Consider the following 20,220-nt stretch of genomic DNA (forward strand, 5'->3'; position numbering starts at 1 on the left):
GAGCAATTAACGGAGGTGATTCGGAGCCATTGTTGCCCTGGCAAGTAGGTAACATTCCGTGCTCACGGGCTATCTTTCGCGGGTGGAAATGCAGATTTGCAGTGACCCGCTTTAAAAACACACCGTTCTGCCGTGGTAGTGCGAACACCAGAGACAAACTTTTGTTTGGATCTCGAGTAAAACAAATAGCAAATAATCACTTAAGTCACAGGGCTGGGAATAAACCTGTCCAAATACTTTCAGCACGTTCGGCATCCCTAGGTCCTACCCTTTTAAAAAGAAATGTAACAACTATCAACTACCATTGATTTCGCCTTGAAGCCTGGCTGCCAAGCTGAGCACAGGGAGCGGGCACGTGGCTCTAACAGAGACAGGCATGGCCCTCCGCATAACGCGATCCCAGTATGCGCAAGTGGAGCGAGCTATTTCCTCGCTCGTCAGTTTCAGGGGCAGACGCGTGCTGCCCGGCAGCGCTGCTATTCTGTGCCCCCGATCGGTCACTGGGGAGCCGTCGGCGCTCTCCGGAGAGCAGCGGGCTTCCCGGGACACGCTCGCCCGGCAGGTGGTGAAAGTGCTGGGACTGCCGCCTGAGCCCTCATTCGCAAGAGCCTAGCGCCACCCAGCGGAAAGGACAAACCAGGAGAAAGGGGCGGGGGGCGGGGGGCTACTTCTGGGGAGCCGGGAGAAAGGACGGGGGCGTGGGCCCTTTGTCAGGGGAGATAGCCGAGTTAATGGAAGCGGCTGGGGGAGATTGGTGACAGCAGCAGCCACCCCAGGTATCAAACAACAGCTGGAGTCTGTCCCACCCATAGGTGCTGGAACTAGGGATGGTGCCTCCCCTCCCTCCCTTGCAGTGGTTTCCATCAGATACAGGGTTTGCTGTTTGGTTCAGTGGCCCTCAGCACCCCCACTATACAAACCCCCCTGGCCCTGCCCCTCCACATCTCTCTCCCTTCCAGAGCAGCAGTTCCTTCTGCCAAGGGCATGGTGTTCAGGGCTCCTTTTTCCTTCCTGGGGGTGGGAGGGAGAAAGAGATGGACTCGCCATGGCCCCGAAGCCTAATGAGCTTAGGAGAAGGGCGGGCGCTTTAAGTGTGCAGCCCGTGGCAGTGAAAGCCAAAGAGGAGGCCAAGTAAATCCTTCGGCGATTCTGCTGACTCTAGGTTTCCGAGAGGTCAGCGTACCCTTTTGACCACGCTCATGGAGCTGTTCTCGTTCCAGGTAGGCTCCCTCCCCTCCCGCTCTGGAGTGGGGTGGGAAAGGGGGAAACGTCTCCCTAAAACAGTGGATGGCGAATGGTTTAAACCCGTCAGAGACGTTTCGTGCCAGCGGAACCACCCCGCCGCAGGGAGAGGTGAGCTCCGGGGAGCCCTTCCAGAGCAGGCGCTCAGAGAAGGCCACCTGCGGTAGGGGAGCGCACAGGGGCGCCGGGAGGGTTTGTGCAGTGGGGGTGCTGAGAGCCACTGAACCAAACTGCAGACCCTGGATGTGACGGAAAGCACTGCAAGCCAGGGGGTGGGGCAGCGCCCCCGGCACCCCTAGTCCCAGCACCTATGGGAGGGCATCATTTCTTCTTCCCTTTGGTCCATCTATTTCCCTGGGAGACGCTCCAGCGGCGGAGCTGCAGGGCACAACGCACCTTCTGCCGACACACAGCCCATTAAATGATGTAAAACGGGGTTTATTGTTTCCTGCCCTAGTCAGCGCCGGGGTCTCCCTGAATGTCCGAGGAGGTGCACCGGGGAGCGCAAAGCTCGCTCAGGAATTGGCAGCCTCGCTCGTAGGTGCTCCTTGGATTATTACTTTTTTCCAAACTATGTTCGTAAATCATTTAATAATCCGGCACTCAGTCACTCGGCCCTACCTTTGAGTGGATCGTTATATTTTATGGCCTTTACTACGAAATTAATGAAAACCTCTCACGAACTGGGGCATGAAACCTGCTCCTGATTAGCACGTTCCCCAGACGTCCAGCTGGCCTCTCCGCAAAGGATGGGAGACGCGTAATGTTCTTTTCCTCTGAGCTCATTCCATACACGCGGCCTGGGCAGAAACGAATCTTTGAATCCCCATCTTCCCAACGTAAACAGCGTAGGTCAGATTCATATTACACTGCGGGTTATGTCACATCAATCCACAGCACTTTTCCCCCTCCCAGTTAACATCGCAAGGCTAAGGCGAGCTGCTCTCTGCTTTCCACACCAAACCAGGCAACCTTTAAAAAAAAAAAACAACAACAACAACAGATCGAGTCTTTTCTCTCCACCGGATCCAACAATTTCTCCTTTCACAGCCCAAATTAGAGATCACAGCCTTGATCCTGCATCAGTGAAGATAAAGGGAGTTTTGCCCGGACGTCACTGGCACCAGGATTATGCCCTGTGTCTTTAATATTTAGCTACAGACCCCACTCCCCATTGCAAAGTGAAACCCAAACTCGTACGTGTTTCTTTACAGAATTGACCCACTCTGGGCCAAAGTCTGACACCCACCTTCATGTTTAACAGCACCCTACTCTGTCAGTAGCCCCACAAGTCACTGGAGTAAGGTTCCACTTAATATAAATAAGAGTGTCGGAATAGAGCAGCCTTCAGTGAGAAGAGTATTTTTAAAACAACTAGACTAGAAGCAGATCTGACACCTCCCCTCACTCACCTACAGTTACAAAAGGCGTGGAAAATAATGAAGGTCGAAGCCCTGTATGAAAATCATTGACTATGTAGAAAAGCTATTTGAGCAGAAATCTCATTTGATTGGAAGGTAAACCTGAGAGAGTTAAAAGCAAAACAAAAGAAGGTATTGCGTGTTTAGATCTGCGGGCAAATCTTGCTGGCCTTATTCATTGCTGTCACTGGCGAATGGGGAGCAGGATTCGGATTTTTATTTTAAACAGAAGTACTATGAAGCCAAAATAACTTCCATGATAAGGCTGTTGTTCAAATGTGCACTGGACAAACGCACTGGAGATTGAGATTGCCCTTTACTACCAAGAACCGCATTTCTCCCGTTCGGACAGATCTCGCTTCGCATCCTATGCTGGAAGATTCTGCCAAAGCAGAGTTTGTCACTTACCAGCGTGCTATATCGGAATCACAACAGATCCCTGCCTAAAAGGCTCACCCCTTTCTAAGCCAAGTGTGCTGCATGCTACTCCACTGTCCTAGCCTGAACTGTGACGGAAAACCAGACTAAACGTAGAATTTGTATTTTCTCTGCTTTTTAAAAATACATTATTAATTAATTATTATTATTATTGTACTCAGCGCCTGTCACGTTTTATTTACCCGTACAAAGGATGCCAGGAGACAAAAGATTTTTTTTTATTTTTATTTTTTTTGCGTCAGAGATGTTATATATTTTTGGAAGGGTCGTGTTTCCTTTAAAGAGGTGACCTGTATCCTGTCCGCAGTAGGGGGGTTATTTTGATACTCCGGGAAGTTCATATAGAATTGTGCAGATCACAGGCTTGGGGGGGAAGGGGCGGGGCGGAATTCCTATACATTGTGCTCTGGTGGAGGAAAAGCAAGATCTACCTAATACTACAGGCAAAAAGACATGTTCTAAATTACCGTAGGATGGCACTTACGAAGTAGACAAAGGACAATACAGAGTGAGTATTTTACACAGATTCCTGCCAGTGGGTGTGTGTAATATGCATGGAGTTCCTATGATAAATGCCTGGAGGTCAGATGACATGTTCATTAAATACACACATATTACCTTAGTGTGAGCTATTGACGCTACAGAGGCTCATTCTGAGGCAGTAGATACTGCTGAGTCTCTGCCCACGTGCAGTGTGATCTACCACAATAACGAAGTGAAGGCTTCTGTAGGATTTCAGTGTTTAGCTCGCCAGCGGACAGCAAACGGGAAAAGTATAGGACCGTGGCGAAAGGCGCCTTCGCAACACAGCAGTTTGGATCAGCAAAACAATTAGCCCTAGCTGCCTCGCATACCTGAGCCGGGCTGCTGGACAGGAGGCTGCCTTGCAAAAGTCTGCGTCAGTCTTTCTGCAGCAAGCCTGTAGCCTGCCTGAGAGTCTGAGGGTGGTGTCCGGCAGCGGTCTCACATCTGGGAGAGCTAAAGGGGTCATCAGCCCACTGTCTCCCCCCTCCTTTTCTGTTGCTGCTTCACAGATTATCTACCAGCTAGAAAACGCGCATTGCTGCCTTCTAAGAGGAGACTTTCCAGGGACTTTAGCCGTGGCGTTCACTGGAGCCCTCCTTTCTCAAGCCGTGAAGAGGAAGAGAGGGGTATTTTAGGCTCACCCAGTTCAAACAATGCATGATATAGGCAGACTCGTGAACAGCGGCAACAAACCTTAGGTTATAGAATGGCTTTCCGGAAAGCTGAAAAACCCATCTCAGCGCGCTGAATAGACCGGTGCCTGGGAAACAGAAAGACTACAAGAGAAAATAGCAAAAGGCTGCAAGATCCGAGCAACTAACTTTCACACTTTCCATTGCACTGGTGTTAGCTGGCCCTGTAGGACATTCCTGCGCGTTAGTTTGCACTTGAAGAATTCCAAGCACACAGGTCCTGCACTTCCCCCTCAAGCAAAAATCCCACGGAAATCAAGGGTAAACTGAAATCGATGGGAGTTTTGCTTGAGTGAGACATAATGATGGGGAACCCTGATACATTGTTTTCGGGTGTTTCTTTTCTCTTACTCCCCATTCCCCCTCTCCTCAACTGATTTCATGTTAAGAATACTTTGCTATTGTACATATAGTTTTTGTGTCTCTCTACCTTTGTACATAACCAAGGGACTCCTTTTCTCTCCTCTTAATGTCTTCAACCCCACGGTATTCCATAACATCGCCACTGATGGGAGAAGTTTAAAACTTCTCAGGCCAAGGAAACTTTCCTGCAGCAGAGAATAACGTCAAAGGGCTCGGCCTCGATAACCCAAAAAGACATGGGAAAACATTCCGTCCTAAAATGGAAAATGTATTTACTCCTGTCTGCTGTTTATTTCTCTCCAAATCTTGCGTGATTCAGCACACTTTGGAAAACTGTAGCAATCGTCAGGTTTCAGAGTAACAGCCATGTTAGTCTGTATTCGCAAAAAGAAAAGGAGTACTTGTGGCACCTTAGAGACTAAGTCTCTATAAGTCTCTAAGGTGCCACAAGTACTCCTTTTCTTCTTGTAGCAATCGTGTCATTTAAAACATCCTATTCTTATTGCAATTTAGGGTTCTCAGCTGGATTCAAAACAATCTATTCAAGGTACACTGCCTTTAAACGTTAGTTGCCTAAAGCGCTTTTTTTTTTTTTTTTTTTTTTTACTGCAAGTAAGGTAGGCCTTTAAGTTTTGTAGAGTATTTCCTTGTCTATTCTTTAGACACAGGCTGATCCGACGAGAGCACCGATTGCTTTATGGACACACAGTCCCTATCAGAAAAGCAGTTAGATGGTTAATCTGTTACAAAGATTGTCAAATGTCAGAATGTTCCCCCGTAGCCAAAAGAGGCATCAAATCATTTAAAAAGGACATAGGGGAGTATGCAGTTCTGAGGAAGATGGCTATAAAAAGCGTCCTCTCTGTGACATGTGCGTTTGCAAAAAGAAAAATCCATCCAAATAAACAGTCGGATTCTAGGCCTGGTGCCAAAGGTCCAATAGAAGCCAAGAGGTCTGAGGGCTCAGGACAAAGAAAGGGCAACAGAGTCTGGGATTGGTACTAAATCCTTCCCCCCCCCCCCCCCCCCATCCCAGCTCTTCCCCTCCTTCCTTGCTTTGAAGGGACTTGTCTTCTCTTTGGATTTTTCTTTAGGTTTTGCCGAGAGAGTCTATTGGATGATCGTTTTGGTTGATCAGCATTTTCAACTAGCGCAAAATGCAGTCATATCCCCAATGCTGAAATGTATCTACCTATCTCAGCCTCAGCCTGTCGAGATCTATGTAGATCTTGATAAATTCAGACACCCTGAAACTGACAGTGGAGGGAAAATCCTCCAGGGCTTAAGGAAACGTACTTTTAGAATACTGAAGGGATTTGTTTAAGTTTCAGTCTCGGATTTAATTGAAAAAATGCTTCTCATATGCCGGACCTCAGAACAAGAAGAGAGGGAGGGGGAGAGAGCCTGCAGTTAAGAAGGGAAGTTTCTGAGATAGCAGTAAACATTTATCTTTCATATTTGTCTTCCATTTTCTTAACTGGTTTAGTTTAAGCTATTTCATTTATCCCAAGAAGCAGAGGGGCACGGACGTGAAACTGAAACCGCAATAATGAAGAGATTTCCTAGAATAAAAAGGATGATTATAGAACACCATCTGACCAACCCGTATCTGCCAAAAGTATAATGTCCATATACTCTGGCAAAGCAGAGCTCCAAAGCTGGGTTAAGCACAGAAATCGATACACCAACCAAAATAAACATCTTCACCAACCAGCATATGTACTTTTGTTTAATCGGGGGAACCTCAAGCTGATACTAACAGCAAAAAGTCATGGAAACGTTCAGTACCTTGTCTCGGACGCAGGATTTGTGTGGCTAAAAATAAAGAAGACAGTAAAACTCAGAAGCAGCGACCACCACCGGTGCCGCTAGTGCTCGACGATCATTTGAATTCATTGTAAATAGCACGCCTGGCTTCTTAATGATTTGTTTAAAGTAATCATCTGCTAGGCAGAGTAAATTCCTGTCAGGTATGAGGAATCTGACGCAATTTGTTACCCTCTTTCCCCTATAAACGGGAGATTACGGCAGAATACTGATGTAAATAAGAGGTGCTTCTCTGCCCAATTGGGGCTATTTTGGTTTACTTGTGAACTTTCTTTCTCAGGTGCTTTGTAATAAAGAGATGATGCAATTGCATTTTTTTACACCGCGAGCAGAGATTTCTCCTGAAAGTTACTTTGAGAGAATTCCCCCTTCCGACGTAATATTGTTTAAACCTAATGATCTGGTTGGAGTTATTTCACATAAAGTTACCCTCCTTATATTTAATAGAGAGAACTTATAGGAGTGTATTGAAATGGGCGTGAAGATTTTACAGTGTTCTCTGGTGGTGGAACGATCTGGACATTTAAACAGATGTCACAGAGCTTAGGAGAAAAAGAATTGCTCTCACTGATCAGGCTCAGGGAAGGATTTTAAATGCAAAAAAAAGAGGATTTTTTTATTCTCTGAGGAGGTAATTCCAACAAGCTCAGAAATTGCGCCTCCAAATACAGTATGGGAACAACTTATACCAAAGTCTTACGAAAGGTAAACAATTCATATTGACAAAGCGATTGGGGGGGGCGGGGGTTCCTATTAAAATGTGTGGTAAATAGTGTGGAGCTTCGTCGTGTTTTCTTAGCTGATTCTCAGGTACAATCAAGCCATTTTCGGACACATTTCCCATGTATGTAGCAGTGGTGAGCTGGAGGAAGCTGTCGACGCCTGTTCAGTTAATTTAGGTTTTCTTTGTCTAATTACTGTGGAGCTTAGGGAAAAGGAGCCGGGCTCAGGGCAGTAAACTGACACTTGGGCTCTGTGTGTGGTATCCAGGCAGAGTTTGATGGAAAAAGCCTGCTTCCACTCAACTGCAGGTCACTGTCTGAGACCAGCCCCAACCCCAACCCCCTCCTTGCGTATACCCACTGCAAGGAGCTGCACTGGAGACAGACAGATACACAGTGCTTCAGGCATATTGATATGGCGTCCTGCTCGGCCGCAAACCTTTCCTTTCTCTTTGCTCCAGCATCCCTTTCTCTTCCACTTCCCGTGCTGCTTCCATCCATCCTCCCCCCTCCCCACGGTTTTAGAGATCTTCCACCACCCCCAGCCTTTGTCTCTCTCTCTCTCTCTCCTCCCTTCTCCCCTTAATTCCTGGATCAGACCCTGTTTCCAAGCACGTGTAACCCTATAACGGAACGGGGGGTTTCACTGGAAATGATTTCACCGGGGGCACATCGTTTTTTGGCAATGTCTCGTGAGCTGTTTCTCGATATAAAACCCTGGCAGGCTGTCAGCGGCAATATTGCTGTCTCGGGTTCCAGGCAGAAACCCAATCACTCACACTCACACACACTCACACACACACACACTGTGAGATCGGAATCATTCCGCTCCTTGCTCAACATTCGTTCTGTTGCCTGGTGCGGGAAGTCAACCTGGGGCGGGTGCCGTGGCAAAGTCCACGCACAGGTACGTTCAGATTCTCTCTCGGTTTCTAATGCTCCCCCCACCCCCTCAGCTCCCCTGCGGTCTCCACGCTCTCCCCTGAGCTGCTGCTCTGTGGGGAACTCCCTCCATCCCAAGGGGCGGGGGGGGGGGCATTCCTTCAAGCGACAAGAGAGCATGCAATTGCCATGCCAGGAAAGCGAGAGCTCGGCACGTTACCTTTGGAGTCTGGCACACTGGCGTGTGGCTGTGGGGATTGAAATGTCTAAGTGAGGTTGATGAATGGTGTAATTGCGTGTGTTAGGGAGGGCAGCGAGACCGATCTGGTACGGCAGCGCCTCCTGCCCAGATGACGAGTGGACAGGGGCCAGCTGGAAAGGGGGTGGTCTCTCTCTCTCTCTCTCTCGCTCGCTCGCTCGCTCGCTGCTGCTGGGCTGAGCTCTCGGAGGGATTCAGGGGGGTCTGAAGAACAAGAGCAAGATTTAAGGAACTGATAGGTGGCCGGGTGTTGTTTGGCTGCTCAGCCTCGACGCCAGACTCGAGGGGCTCTCCTGCTTCCTCCTCTCAAAGGCTCAGGCAGCGAGGGATGGCCGCCAGGTGGGGGGGCCACGCTGGAATGTCAGAAGCCCCGAGCCGAGCCCTCCCCAAGGCAGTGCAGTGAGGGGGCAGGGGGCGAGCCGGAGCGCAGCCTAATCCGCCCTGCCAAGTGCCTCGCTCGCCGCGGCGCAAAGGAGGGGAGCCATTGCGCAAGGGGCCTGGCGGGCGCTGCTGGGGGAGTGATGCACAGGGCGCTGCCTGCAGTCCGCCGCCGCCGCCTCCAGCAGCAGCACTAGGAGGTGCCCCCGGGAGCAGCAGCTCGCCCCCTCCCCGCAAGCCCACCCGGGCACCCGCCCGCCGCACCCCGCTCCAGCCTCACCCCACCCCTCCATTCCCTCCCTCCGCCAGATGACCACCGAGAGCGGCCAGCAGCAGCTGGAGCCCCCGGCCCCTCTCCGCTCCTGCAGCCCGGCTCCCGGAGCTCTCCAGTCCGCCTTGATGAGCCAGCCGCCCCCCTCCGCCCTGGAGACCTCCTCCTCCTCCTCCTCCTCCTCCTCCTCCAGCAAGAACAAGAAGGCGAGCTCGGGGCTGCGGCGGCCCGAGAAGCCCCCTTACTCCTACATCGCCCTCATCGTGATGGCCATCCAGAGCTCGCCCACCAAGCGGCTGACCCTGAGCGAGATCTACCAGTTCCTGCAGAGCCGCTTCCCCTTCTTCCGCGGCTCCTACCAGGGCTGGAAGAACTCGGTGCGCCACAACCTCTCGCTCAACGAGTGCTTCATCAAGCTGCCCAAGGGGCTGGGCCGCCCCGGCAAAGGCCACTACTGGACCATCGACCCGGCCAGCGAGTTCATGTTCGAGGAAGGCTCCTTCCGCCGCCGGCCCCGGGGCTTCCGCAGAAAGTGCCAGGCGCTCAAGCCCATGTACCGCATGATGAACAGCATCGGCTTCAGCGCCTCCATCCTGCCCCAGGGCTTTGACTTCCAGGCGCCCTCCGCCTCCCTGGCCTGCCACGCCAACGGCTACAACCTAGACATGATGACTAACTCCATGGCCGGCGGCTACGACGCGCTGAGCGGGGGGCATCACGCCCCTCACATGTCCCCCAACCCGGGCTCTACCTACATGGCCAGCTGCCCGGTGACTTCCAACGGGGACTACGGTCCCGACAGCAGCAGCAGCCCCGTGCCATCTTCACCCGCCCTGGCTAGTGCAATTGAATGCCATTCCCCCTACACGAGCCCGTCAGCTCACTGGACAGCATCGGGGGCATCTCCGTATATAAAGCAGCAGGCCCTTCCACCCAGTAACCCAGCCTCCACGGGCATCCACTCCAGCATGCCCAGCTACTCTTTGGAGCAAAGCTATCTGCACCAAAACGCCAGGGAAGACCTGTCAGGTAATACCCCTTCCACTTTCATTCCTTTACGGCTGGGGCTGGGCTCTTGCTAGGATTAGAGGAGGCTCTCCAATCGCTGCCTAGTTTGGGCAATCTGGTGGTTGACTCTGGTTTACTGAAGCTGTCAGATAAGAGCCCAGGAACAAGGGCGAGGCTGGGGCTGCGTTGTGTTTTCTCTGAAAACAGAGCTTGACAAGAGAAAACAAAACCTGGTCCGAGAAGGACAAATAGAGCTATTGTTCGTGAACACATTTGCTCTGTTTCTGGCTAAGTATGGGGAGAACAAAAATTGCCATCCACTACTGCCTTGCTGTGGGTTTGGATCTCAATATGAACATGTCCCTTAGTGTTGTTATTTCTAGTTTAGAGGTTAAAACCCAGATCCTTATCTTTATGGTATTGTCAGTTTCAACCCGTCTGGTATGTTTGTTTGATTTCTTAGACAGAAATACTAGGAAAACCATAAAGAATTACAAATCCGACATTAAATACAAAAACCCAAGGAGATTTATAGCAAGAGTGACAGAAAAAGGTGTTTAATATTACCTCCAAAGTCTTGCAGGCTGCGGCGGAGGGGGGGGCGGAAAACCCGATAATCTTTAAAAATGCAGAAGAGATTAAAGCAGATCTAATCTATTTCTACAACCGGAGGGGGAAATGTGCCTGGATTTCTCCCCTCCCTGCCTGCTCTAGTGATTATAGAAAATGTATTCTTAGAAAAACTGCAAAGGGGACATTAGCGAAGAAAACAAGGCACAACAATGGGTAAAAGATGTTAAGTTGTTAGGGGGGAATTTTCCAAATAGCCTTTTTAAATGTGGGTCTTGGAGGTTAACCAAACAAAGACAGTCTGGGCTGGACCACACCGAAGAGGATTTTAGCCTGACTTAACCCATATGAGAGCAGGGTCTTGTTCAATTTTATGGGAATTTCAACAAGTAACAAATACAGAAGACCCTCTTCATTGGGTTCCCCCTCCTACCCCCCGCTACTTGAAGGGCTGTCAATCATTCCTCTGTTCATCTCAAAGAATTGCACTGTACCTTTCGATCTAAAATACCCAGCCTTCATTTTGGAAAGCAATGTTTAACCTTTGTTGGCTGCTTCGCTCGCAGAGAAGTAACTTCTTAACAGTGCAAACGATTCTGGATGTCCTTTAGGAAAGGAAGGTTTAAAGTTTGCATTGGCTAAATTTATCTCAGCAGTGAAGCTGACCAAACAGAACCGCAGCGTTAAAACCTTGAAAATAATCTCAGAGGCTGATCTGTAAAGCAGCAGCAGCTACAGGAATTCAGTGCTTTACGGCAGCTCCTGGGAAATGGACCTTGGTCCAGAAAACAGTAAGCGAACCCTACCTCCACAAAGAGTTTCCATCTGCCCAGGCGGAATCTGCACTTTCGAAATGCCAGATTAGAGCCTCCTTTAATTGTAAATCCCGTTCTACAGATTAGATTAATTCTTCACTTTGGTTTTATGATCAGAACAATAATCTTCCTTATCCTTTTTCTGAACAGACACGCGCGTTCGCAATTGCATATTCTCGCCAACCCCTCGAGGAACACTTTCATAACCTTTGGACAGCTTTTAGAAATACTTTGAGGTTTACAAATAAAAAATGTATCCCAAAAATGCAGTAAGCAACTTCAGTGGGCATGGAATCAACAGGATCTTAGAAGTGACCTTTGTTATCAGAGTGCAACATTTTAATTTTGAAAGGGACGTGGAGACAATCCAAGTACAGGTTGTTTTTTTGTTTGTTTTGTTTTCAAGGGATTTTGTTCTACCGTTAAAACTCAAATATTTCCAATAATGTGATTATTTAAATCCAGTTTCATCCTTTTAAAACGTAAGAGAAGTACAGATCCCATAGCTAGCTCGCTGCTATAAATATAGATCCAGCCAGCTAGCTAGCTAGCTAGCTAAGATCATTTGTGCCAAAGGGACAAATTAATATTTATTTCAGATGTGCTCGATCAGAGGGCAAATCGTGCAGTCAGTTTTTGAACGGAATTTCCAATTGATTTCAATAAATGTGTTCTGTTTAAAACTAATGCCATGATTTGGGCCCAGGCCTTTAGTGAAAGCAGCTCAGATCATCATACCCTAGGTAGCTAAAAAGGTTTTGTTTGTGAATATATACACTTATGTATATGCGGCACTATATGGTAAAAATTAGTTCCTGGGTTTGTAAGAATTCTTAATAGTAAATGAATAAGAACAATTATTTCTCATTAATCTACAACGTACAAGCAATAACAAGTGCACATAATGTTTCTGTAGCTGCTTTTTTATTAGTTTAATGCGACGCAGATTTGGTTCCAAAATGCGTTTTTATCGGTCAATAAACCTATATCAAATCACTAGCCTTTTAAGTTAGTGATGGTGTAGAGTTTAAGCCTTGGACTTGCATCTGACCCAAGAATAAGAAAAGAAAAGATTGGAAACAGAGACTTGTTCTCCTGGAGGCTTGAGGGAGACATTTTTTCGCACACTATTAAACCATGCTCACTGATTGAATCAGGGTTGTAATAAAAAGTGCAATGGTTTATTGTGAGCATACCAGCAGGGTTATTAGAAAGACCAAGGAAATCCAGCGAAATAATCACCTTTCCACAGTGAGCACTGTGGGGTGAGGAAAGGGACAATGACAGCAGCTCAGGAAGAGATAGGCATGCTGCAATGAATACTGTACGTGCCTCACTGTACAAGAGGGCTGCCTAGCCTCCGGGCACAGAAGCTGGAGACCTATTTGCCTTGGAATCTACAAAGTTTTATCCAGATTACAAATGCAGACGCTGATGTTCTGTGCTGTCGGAGATTTGCTCCAGTCTCTGCGGGACTCTGATAAGCTACTGAAGAACCTCGAATAAGCTTCTTTTCCAATAAGATTTGAAAAGGTCCAATAGGCCAGAGGAAAAATCTGAACCCACTGAACATCCCCTTTCAGATATGAACAGATTGCTCTGGGAAGGGTGGGGGGGAACACCTGGGTTAGATCCTGCAGTCCTTTCTCAAGCAAAGCTCCCACCGGGAGAATAAAGTCTGAATAAAGGACCTCAGGATCAGCCCCACAGTTGTATAGAATTGCTCCCAAAAGAATACAGCACATCCGGAACCGGGCACACTGGCGTGTGGCTGTGGGGTTTGAAATATCTGAGTGAGGCTGATACCTGATTTATATACTCTGTGATACTGTATGGGGGAGGTATTGTACTTTTTGGTTTAAGTGTAGGGCATCATTCCTCTGTATCTTAAGTATATGAATACACATGTCTAACTATAGCCAGATACAGTACACACACACACTCACATTCTATAATTAATAAAATTAATTCTCATTGATCCTCTGCCCACTGAAGTCAATAACAAACCTCCCATTCATTTTGATAGGGCAGGATCAGGATCATTATCTGCACTGAATTCAGAAAAAAAAAGTGCAGGTGTGTTTGCATAGTTGCCCGCACACACACACACACACACGAGGGGGTACAGAGATGTGTGTGTGCACAACTCCAGCAAACATACCTGCATACACATACACACACACAAACACCGTATACACATAACATGTATATGAGGTTGTGCGTGTTGTGGGTATATGGGTATAGATTGTATGTATCTATATAATCCATATTATCTATATAATCTAGATCTCTACACCCACACTGACAAGCATATTCTTTGTGTTTATAATATTACACACATACACACACACACACAAACTATTTAAGTATGTATGTGTGCACAATAATTTTACACTTTTCTTTTTTCTTTTTTGAGAAATGGGACAAGACTACTTATCTTGTAAATTTCAATAGCCTTCAGACTGTCTTTTGAAAGTGTCTTCAAGGAAATTAACATTTCGTGGAGGCCTTCTTAAATGCTCCAGAAGGCTACATCACATCTGTAACGTTTAATTTCCCCACATATCTGAATTTATATTCGCCATAACTACGATGTATGTCAGACAGAGAACCACTCTTTCAGACAGAGTCGAGCTAATTTCTGAGAAGCTCTTGTTATTTTCTTCTCTTGCAGTGGGATTGCCTCGCTACCAGCATCACTCTTCCCCAGTGTGTGACAGGAAAGATTTTGTTCTCAATTTTAATGGCATTTCTTCTTTTCACCCTTCTGCTAGTGGATCTTACTATCATCACCATCACCATCAAAGCGTCTGTCAAGATATCAAACCCTGTGTGATGTGAACTTAGCACTATCAAATAAAGACAGTCAGGTGGCTGTTTAACAGATTTGAGGTATAGACGGACTCACGCAGATAAAATGTAATGTGCACTCCTGATAGCATTGAATAGTACACAAGTCACTTAGCAAAATTACATAAGGCAGCACTGTTTACCATTTTGTCCCCTGCCACACCTTGAAAGACAGAAAAAGTTGATGTAATGCTCCAAAGCTTTTTTGAAAGATTTTCTTTTGTGGGTGTGTATGTGCTTGGGAGGGCGGGGGAAGGGTATCTTTTATAGGAAGTCTATCCAAGTTAATAATAAAATGCATTTCTGTGATCTCCATTGTCCTAAAAATTAGGGTCTGCAAAAGTGCTCAGTTCTATCTTTTTTTTTTTTTTTTTTTTTTAGTAGAAACAAGTTTCCTTTGACTGGGAAAAATCTGCCTCAACCCAACACCAGCGACAAATTCCCTTTCTAAGTGGTTCGAGCGTTAATTAAAGTTTACTTTTTTTCGAAACACTTTCTATGGACGCCAGCACCAATCAATATTATTAAAAGTATATTGTTTAGACGTTTCGTGTATAGAGTTTAAGAAAGTTCATTTTTTCCAGTATTGCAACAATACAATGTTTTGTTTTTATTTTTACAAAGTTGTTTTCTACCACAGTATTTTTAAAAAGAAATATTTTAAATACATCTTGTGTATACTCGCACACTTAACTGCTTTAAAAGGAGAATATATTTGCACTTATGTATACTTTTTACAGTTTGCCAAAAATATTTTGATGTACAAATTCTTTTTCAATAAAATGTGTATAAACGAACATGCACTGGCCAGGCATTTAGTTTCACTCTAACCCTTCTTGTAATTGTCCCTTTCAACCCAAGTGTAGTAAGTATAATAAGACACCCTAGACCCTGCAGGTACTATTGAAGGGAGGGTGAGAGTAATTGACCTGCAGAGGGATCTGTGTCCTGAGCTAGCCTTAGGTTTGGAGTGTCTGTCTATCTGTCTCTCTCGTTTTCCCCGGCTACTTATGGAGGATTTGTAATAGTATGGGGGAAAGCGTTAACATAAAAACAAATAATCAAAATGTTAGAAATCCAAACCGTCTTTCAATTATATCTAACGCCTCCATTGCACTGAACAATGTTTAGAGCATCCAATTGACCATGATTGTGATTTCTTCTTCAGAATTGTTCCTGTTTTTGCTCTTTCCCTGTATTAATGCTTTGGGTCGGAGCTGGCCCAAATTCTGCTGTCCTTGTCCTTATCGAAACAATGAACTCAACAGGAGTTTGGGGTGCGCTAGGAATGCAGGATAAAGCTATAGATAAATAGTGCCTTGTCACTTCTGATTGTGGGGCAGGCTTTTTGTAACTCAGAAAAGCATCCTACTGTTCGTTAAGTAAAATCGTGGCTTCTTAATTACTCGTTCAGGTAGTCATGTAGCAGTTTTGATGTCAAGATACTGAAAACACATGTCTGAGTGTCAGTGGGGCAGCCGCAAGGAACCCCAGGGATAGATCTAAAATTACATGGAGCTGAACATTTACTCAATCTCAGCTCATAAAGTCAGTTCATCCCTTAAATCATTGGAGTTCAGGAGCGATACACCTTTCTGCTTACGTAAAGCAGTGAAGTCACGTTTATAAACTACAACCCTTTGATCACACTGTATGGAGCCTTAAAAGAGACTTCCACACAGGGGGATCAGATGCACTAATGTCTCTTGAAGCCACTTCTCCTTACTGTATTGGCTGGATTTCTTAAGGGACCACCTCAAGCTTGTCAAGTTTTCATGTGCATCCGTCAATGAAAGCAAAATGAATCTGTACGTGCAAGGATGGTTGCCTCAGAAATTCACTCCCGCCCCCCAGGATGCTATTCCGTAGCCCATGTGGCGAATTAAATATGAAGGATGTTGTTGGTCTGCTTCCTCGGTAGGTTAGATAGAATCGAGCTGATGTATGTCTTCCCTCACATCACACTTTCTTACGGGAAAGAAACTGTGGCACCGGCTTGGCCAATTCAGTGCTAAAAGATCTGTTCTCCCTTAGACCGCAAGTTTGCCCCCTGATCGCATGCAATCATATCCTCAGGCATGATACAATTCAGTGCAGCTCCAGTCCATATTAAAAGGAAGGAAACAAACTCCTGTTTAAACTGCAGCATCCATGCCCCCTGGCGCCTTTAAACTCCTAAGTAGGGAGTGAATTTGATCAGAATGATTTTTTTTTTAAATCTCCATTTTTATATTTATACTCAAACATGCCCTTTTTCCCCCTGAGCTTCTCAGGGGCCTGCAATAAATTATAAAGTCAGCTTCAGAGTTTGCTCCGACCACAGTGCTGTGTTTACATTCTTTCCGAGGCAAGCCTGCCTGGTCGTGATTTATATCCTAAACACTTGAACGTAACTTGTTTATACAGAGAATGACAGGACCTCAAAGACAAAAAAACTGAATTTGCCTAACAGATTGAATAGACCATGGTTCTAGTGCCCCCTACTGGACCCACCGTGTCATTGACCATTAAGACCGAAATACCAACGGCGTTTGTGGTGCTTCAAATGTTCCTATTCCATATATTTTTGTTCTTTCTATTTCTGGAAGTGATTCCATTCCGGCAATATTCTCTCTCTCTCTCTCTCACACACACACACACACCTTCATAACAAGAATGCCATACTAGGAAATATTGCAGTTTTGAGCTTGCCTTTGCTTCTGTATTTCTGGACGGTAAATGTACGTTTTCTTTTCCACGTTTTTTAGACAGAGAATGCTTCAGAAACAGACCGATTTAACTATCAACAGGAGCCGGGGAATGGCAGTGAAATGGATTCCTAATCTTCACCCAATAATTCTTTCAAATTTAAGTGACTTGCAAAGCGGCGGGGGAGGGGGGGATACAATGAAATAAAACCAAATTAGCCCCATTTTAATGTTAGCGTTTGCTACTGTCGGCACTCCGAGCTGCTCTAGGCTGCAAGACTCCAGGAACCTCCAGGGCTAGTGATGCCACAAGGGTTAAAAGCCGGAAAGCTCTGCCCCTGCAGAAGGGACTTTTAATCAAACTGTTGAAAGCGCCCTAAGGTTCGGTTTGCTTTGCTTTGGGTATCATCAGTGGTTACCGAGCAGTCTGGAGAAAGGAGGCCTTCGTTAAAGATCCAACTTCTCCAGCGTTTTAATTCACGGGTTAACTTTCACAGTACCTATATCGGAAGCACCCAGGAGGCTCCAGCAAAACGAGAGAAGACTAGAGTTCACATCTCGATATTTCTGAAGTTTAAAAAACAGAATTGTATTTATTTATTCTGAAAAATCCCTTTCCGGGCTTCCACTTACATCCTAACCAAGCAGAAAGGGCACGACCCCAATTAGGAAGGGAAAAAACCAAAACCCTTTGCGGGTCACCCTTTTGGGAACCCTACCGTTGAGTCACTGAAACGGACATCAGCTGGTTGAAAATGCTGCCGGGCATGTATCTCAGTCAGCCACCAGCTCAATTAGCACCGTGATTAATTATCTGAATTTTCAATGACCATGCTCTATTTCCTCGCTCTGCTTCTTCCATCCCCTTTGCACCCATTGACATGCTTGGTTCTGCCTTAGTTTCTGTCTACACCTCCCCATAGTATCGAGGCTCTAGCTTCCTTCCTTGGACGGTGGTTTAACCCGAGTCATACAGCTCTACCGACTGGGTGTGAAAATATGATCTACGTCATAGGTTTTCAAGCTACGGTTCACAAACAGATTTCAGGATGGCGTGGTCACCAACCCTTTCTTTAGATAGGTCTTTATACCTTCTTTTCTAATATGGGGGGCACAGGAGGAGGAAGTCGAGACCCACTGATCTACACAATCACAGGTAAACTCATCCCCGTTAGCAGAGCAATAGAGTTCGCACTTGCTGGGAGAGTTTGTGGTAATTGGATTAAAGGTGGACTAAACACTAACATGCCCATAATTACATCACATTAAAGCGAGGTTCTGTGTAGCACAGGAATGAAATCTTGACCACGAACACTGCAGTCGACCAAATTGGAATGTATCGTATCTAATCTAATCTACATTTTTCTCTCCATCTGCTGATTTCCTCACAGCCTGAAGCACCAACATGGGGATTTTCCTTGGTAGTGTTTACATTACACCAGAAAAACCTCAGCCACTCAAAAGACAGGAGAGTTCTGGCAAAGCCGTTTAACGTTTACAAAATTAGCCAAGTGCGGATCTATCTTGTGTGAGATGTTGAAGCTGGAGCAGCTATTTGGTTAACATATTCCGGAAAACATCCAGTGTATTTATTTAACAAAATTCACTCACAGATTATTCTATCAAAATTGTCAGCGGATTGATTTCGTATTGTATTTTAATCCCGATTGACAATGCACTTCATTTTCTTGTTCATTGTCTACAGAATCCAGAGAAATATTAGCCAACTTTCATGGCGAAGGAAGGTTAAAGATTTTTGTTCAGTCGGAGTAAATCTGATTTTATTGAACGCTGAAAGATACATCCTCGACACATGAGCTGAGATTTAAATAATTGTGCTCAATAAAGAGCTGGCATTGTCAGGCAGGCCCTGATTCATCTTTCCATTCCAATTTCAAGCTTGTGAGGAGTCCCGTTAAAATTGATGGGATTAATCGCCTTTTTAAAATTAAGTGCTTCGCTGAATAGATTGGCTTGCTGAATCGGGATTTTAACGCCCCATATAGACAATGCTCAGATGTGATACTTATGAGCATTGTGAAACAACAGGCATAGAATAGGGTCTACCTGATTCATACACATCAAGGAAATTAATTCAAAACATACTCTAACTTTAAAGAGAAATACATTTTACTAAATCTGCGGCATTAATCTGCATGAAATACTGCCTTAGCTAATAAGAACACCCGGACTTTATTTATACATTTAGCCATTTGATAGATACAAATGAGGAAAGAGGTAAATAGAAGCCAACATATTCTTGAATAAGAGCCCAGAGGTTCTTTTAGAGTGCAATGATCCTTGTGTCTAGATTATAAAGAATTCAGAGCAGCCTTGTGTGATTTGCCAACTACTGAATAGAACTCCAAAACATCTGTAATATTAAACAACTTCAAGCCTCCTTTTTATGCTTGGTTTTTAATCCAAAGATGATTTATGGAAATATTTATTTCTCCATTGGTCATTTATAAAAGAAATATTTTGCGGGGAGAGGGTCCTAAAATGCAAAGAGACTTTTCATCACTATCAAACAACAACTGGAACTAGAGGTATTTTAAGATTAGATTTAGATTTAAATTTTAATTGCATTACTAGTCTTTTAAATATAATATTGGAAAGAATTGCGCTTCCTATTAATTGTATCAGTTTATTTGAACTTTTACAAGAGGAGTTTACAATACCCTACTGAACACAGTTGGATTTGCCCATCACTGCATGTTCTGCCAGTTTTAGAAAGTTAAAAATAGGGTTGAAATTTTTAGACTGTCATTTTTTGAGTAATTACCAAGCACAGTTTCCTAGGACCAGATCCTCAGTAGGCATAGTTATGTGTTGCTTCACTGACTAACTGAGGATCTGACTCAAATACATAAATATGAATACCAAAATCAGTACAGTACAATTTTTAAAAAACAAGAAATCATGATATTTTCAGTCTCTAAACTTCAGAGGAGTTTGATCTGATTAACCTAAATGTTTCCAATAAATGTTAACCTCTATCAAGAGGATACACATGAACTATTTTATGCAGAAAGCAGCTTTTTTAGAAAGGACTTATTTATGCAAGAAAGCTGCACCAGTTTATAAGTTTTTATACAGTAATACAGTTTTTAAGCTGATTTAGCCAAAATGGTGACAACCCTTGTGTAGATACTCTTTTCTCACTTTCAGAGTGGTTTGTTTTGGAATGGTTTAAACCTGCTCCTAATCAACGTAATCTAAAGTCAAAATAAGCTTAAGGTGAAATGAGGGTATCCACACAGTCTTTTG

The 20,220-nt window shown here is 45.3% G+C and overlaps 1 protein-coding gene across 1 annotated transcript; it reads left to right on the plus strand.

Annotated features, from left to right (window-relative positions):
* The first annotated feature begins 7,619 nt into the window (after positions 1-7,619).
* Positions 7,620-15,060, plus strand: FOXF2 (forkhead box F2). The gene is made up of 3 exons (XM_075125405.1): positions 7,620-8,137; positions 9,059-10,049; positions 14,088-15,060. Exons 1-3 carry the CDS (start codon positions 7,883-7,885, stop codon positions 14,252-14,254), a joined length of 1,413 nt encoding a protein of 470 aa, XP_074981506.1. The 5' UTR covers positions 7,620-7,882; the 3' UTR covers positions 14,255-15,060.
* Positions 15,061-20,220: the final 5,160 nt, after the last annotated feature.

The sequence above is a fragment of the Caretta caretta genome, chromosome 2, assembly GCF_965140235.1.
Source record: "Caretta caretta isolate rCarCar2 chromosome 2, rCarCar1.hap1, whole genome shotgun sequence".
Classification (NCBI taxonomy): domain Eukaryota; kingdom Metazoa; phylum Chordata; order Testudines; family Cheloniidae; genus Caretta; species Caretta caretta.